The sequence below is a fragment of the Monopterus albus genome, unplaced genomic scaffold (genome assembly GCF_001952655.1).
Source record: "Monopterus albus unplaced genomic scaffold, M_albus_1.0 scaffold30.1, whole genome shotgun sequence".
NCBI classification, from domain to species: Eukaryota; Metazoa; Chordata; class Actinopteri; order Synbranchiformes; family Synbranchidae; genus Monopterus; species Monopterus albus.
The window spans coordinates 17,704-20,981 of NW_018127910.1; the positions used below are offsets into that span (position 1 = coordinate 17,704).

General features: G+C 43.3%; 1 protein-coding gene across 1 annotated transcript; it reads left to right on the top strand.

The window, feature by feature from the left end:
• The first annotated feature begins 929 nt into the window (after positions 1–929).
• On the top strand, positions 930–2,269 carry LOC109958133 (interaptin-like). Its single transcript, XM_020596533.1, has 2 exons — positions 930–1,373; positions 1,533–2,269. Exons 1-2 carry the CDS (start codon positions 930–932, stop codon positions 2,190–2,192), a joined length of 1,104 nt encoding a protein of 367 aa, XP_020452189.1. The 3' UTR covers positions 2,193–2,269.
• The last annotated feature ends 1,009 nt before the right edge of the window (positions 2,270–3,278 follow it).

Below are 3,278 nucleotides of genomic sequence, written 5' to 3' on the forward strand. Positions count from 1 at the left end.
CCTTCTTCCTGATGTTGCTATCGCTTGGGATTGCTAAAACTATCACTACGGCCTTCTTCTTCTGTCCACCACTACTATGTCCGGTTGGTTGGCCATTACCAGTTTGTCAGTTTGTATCTGGAAGTCCCACAGGATTTTAGCTTGGTCATTCTCAACCACCTTTGGAGGTAGTCCCTTCTATAACATTAATATGAGTGATATTTAACAAGTAAAAACATTAAACAATTAGTTTGATGCCAACCTGATGGTGTATTGTGGTGTTTTCTTTGCATTTTATGTTTTGTTGTATTTTATGATCGTAATTTGTAATTTCATTTCAGTAATTATATTTGTAATACAAAGATGAATTAGTATTTTATTTTGCATTCTCAGAAGTTTAGTCTTGACCATATAAAGAGTTTATGTAAAGTGTTGATCACTTGATCAAATAAATGGCAATGAAGGGGACAGACCCCAGCAGTAGGTGAGTAGTAGAGAAATACAAACTGTCTACTTTTTAACAGCAAGACAAGACTTATTCAAAGTGGTTTAGGTGAAAATCGAGTTTAACTCTGAGTTCAGGGAAAATCATGTTTTCACCTAACCTGCAGGTTTTAAAATGGTTTTGAATGTTACTAAGGTGGCCTGTTAGCTTACAGCACATTTGACCGACAGATTGTGATTTTGAATGTAAACATGCAGAAAGTTGAACTCTGCAGCATTCAGAGCCGTGACGTCATCAGGCTTTGATCTTCGTGACGTCACCAAGTCTCGGGCAGCAGCTCACCTAATAACTGCAGCTTCACAGGCAATCAGACAACTTCTGAACTTCAATAGAGACACCGCGCTAGTGAGCAAGAGAGTTAATACTCGACAAACAAACGTTTAACAACATCTATTCAGTGAAATACTTGGTATTCAAGTAAAAAGTTATTCTTCCAGTTAAAAAAATGGCAAGTTCTAGCGACAGTTACCAGAAAGCCAAGACTGAATCCTTTATCAACAAGGAGAAAGAAACTAGAAAGGAGCTTGAGAGGCTGAGGCAGTACAGTGACGCTGAAGCTCTCAGCGCCTCAAACATTGCCACTCAGGTGGGCAATGACATCAAGAGGAAGAAGAAGAAAGATCTTCAGAGAGATTACGAGGAGCTGAAAGTGGCATACGCCATATGCCAGGACAGGTTTACGGGTGAGCTCAACACGGAGAGGAACAAGATCAGCGCTCTCCAAGAAGAACTGGAGAAGCTCAGAGCTTCACACCATGAGCTCAGCGTTAAAAATCAAAAGGATGCCCTCGCTCTCAAACAACAGGTGGAAAGTCTTCACAGTGAGCATGAGACGGAAAACAAGTCTCATGGCGACACTGTGGTGCATTACCTCCAGCTGATCGACACCCTGAAGGCGGAGAAAGACACTCTAAAGGTGGAGAAAGACACCCTTCAGCGTGAGCTAGAGACTGAAAAGCTCACTCATGCAGCAAGGGTGGAGCAAGATGTCCAGCTGATTGACACCCTGAAGGCGGAGAAAGACGCTCTAAAGGTGAAGAAAGACAGCCTGAAGGCGGAAAAAGACGCCCTTCAGCATGAGCTACAGACTGAAAAGCTGGCTCATGCAGACAGGATTGAAAAAGATCTCCAGCTGATCGACACCCTTCAGTGTGAGCTGGAGAATGAAAAGCTCACTCATGCGGACAGGATGGAAAAAGATCTCCAGCTGATCGAGGCCTTGAGGACGGACAAAGACGCCCTTCAGCGTGAGATAGAGACTGAAAAGCTCGCTCATGCGGACAGGGTGGAGCAAGATCTCAGGCAGATCGAGACTTTAAGGACTGAGAAAGACAGCCTTAGTCAAAAGATGGCAGAGGAGATGATGAGCATTCAGAAAGAAGCTGACCACAAGGTCATGGTCTATGAGGGAATACTGGAGCAGCTGGAAACCATGCTCGACATGCAGGTCACACTCAACAACCAGCTCTTAGCTAAGCTCAATGCTGAGGAAGTCACCAACAGTGAAGAGCATGATGACCCTGAGGAACAGCATGAGGATGGACAATGTGAGGACCAGGACTCTCTCCCTGGTGCCTTGCACGATGAACTGACAGAGAATGCTGTGGTTTCTGAACAGATCGTCACAGGGACAACTAAACCAAAGTCTCGGTGGAAAAGATTTCGCCACTTTCTGGGGTTGAGGAAACCACAGAAGTGGAAGAAATAAACCCAGCTTCTCCCAACAGCAGATATTTACATTTGAACAACTGGACAAGTAATCTGCTGTTAAAACCTTCTAAACAAATTAATGTAATACAAAGATGAATTAGTATTTTATTTTGCATTCTCAGAAGTTTAGTCTTGACCATATAAAGAGTTTATGTAAAGTGTTGATCACTTGATCAAATAAATGGCAATGAAGGGGACAGACCCCAGCAGTAGGTGAGTAGTAGAGAAATACAAACTGTCTACTTTTTAACAGCAAGACAAGACTTATTCAAAGTGGTTTAGGTGAAAATCGAGTTTAACTCTGAGTTCAGGGAAAATCATGTTTTCACCTAACCTGCAGGTTTTAAAATGGTTTTGAATGTTACTAAGGTGGCCTGTTAGCTTACAGCACATTTGACCGACAGATTGTGATTTTGAATGTAAACATGCAGAAAGTTGAACTCTGCAGCATTCAGAGCCGTGACGTCATCAGGCTTTGATCTTCGTGACGTCACCAAGTCTCGGGCAGCAGCTCACCTAATAACTGCAGCTTCACAGGCAATCAGACAACTTCTGAACTTCAATAGAGACACCGCGCTAGTGAGCAAGAGAGTTAATACTCGACAAACAAACGTTTAACAACATCTATTCAGTGAAATACTTGGTATTCAAGTAAAAAGTTATTCTTCCAGTTAAAAAAATGGCAAGTTCTAGCGACAGACCCCAAAACTGTAGAAACAACAGACAGACAGCTCCCAGGAACAAGAACATGAACTGCCAAGTCCTTCATGAGGAAATCAGGAGGCTCCAGGGGATGCTGAGCAGGGGCAGAGAGAGTTTTAACTACGAACAGAACTGGAGGATCCAACTTAGCCAAGAGCTAAGCCAGACAAAGGAACAGCTGGCTTACCACAAAGCCAAGACTGAATCCTTTATCAACAAGGAGAAAGAAACTAGAAAGGAGCTTGAGAGGCTGAGGCAGTACAGTGACGCTGAAGCTCTCAGCGCCTCAAACATTGCCACTCAGGTGGGCAATGACATCAAGAGGAAGAAGAAGAAAGATCTTCAGAGAGATTACGAGGAGCTGAAAGTGGCATACGCCATA

Coding starts and splice junctions, on each gene's coding strand:
- LOC109958133 (XM_020596533.1), top strand. CDS start 930: ATGGCAAGTTCTAGCGACAGTTACCAGAAAGCCAAGACTGAATCCTTT. Junction 1,374..1,532: donor ACCTCCAGCTGATCGACACC/CTGAAGGCGGAG, acceptor AAGAAAGACAGC/CTGAAGGCGGAAAAAGACGC.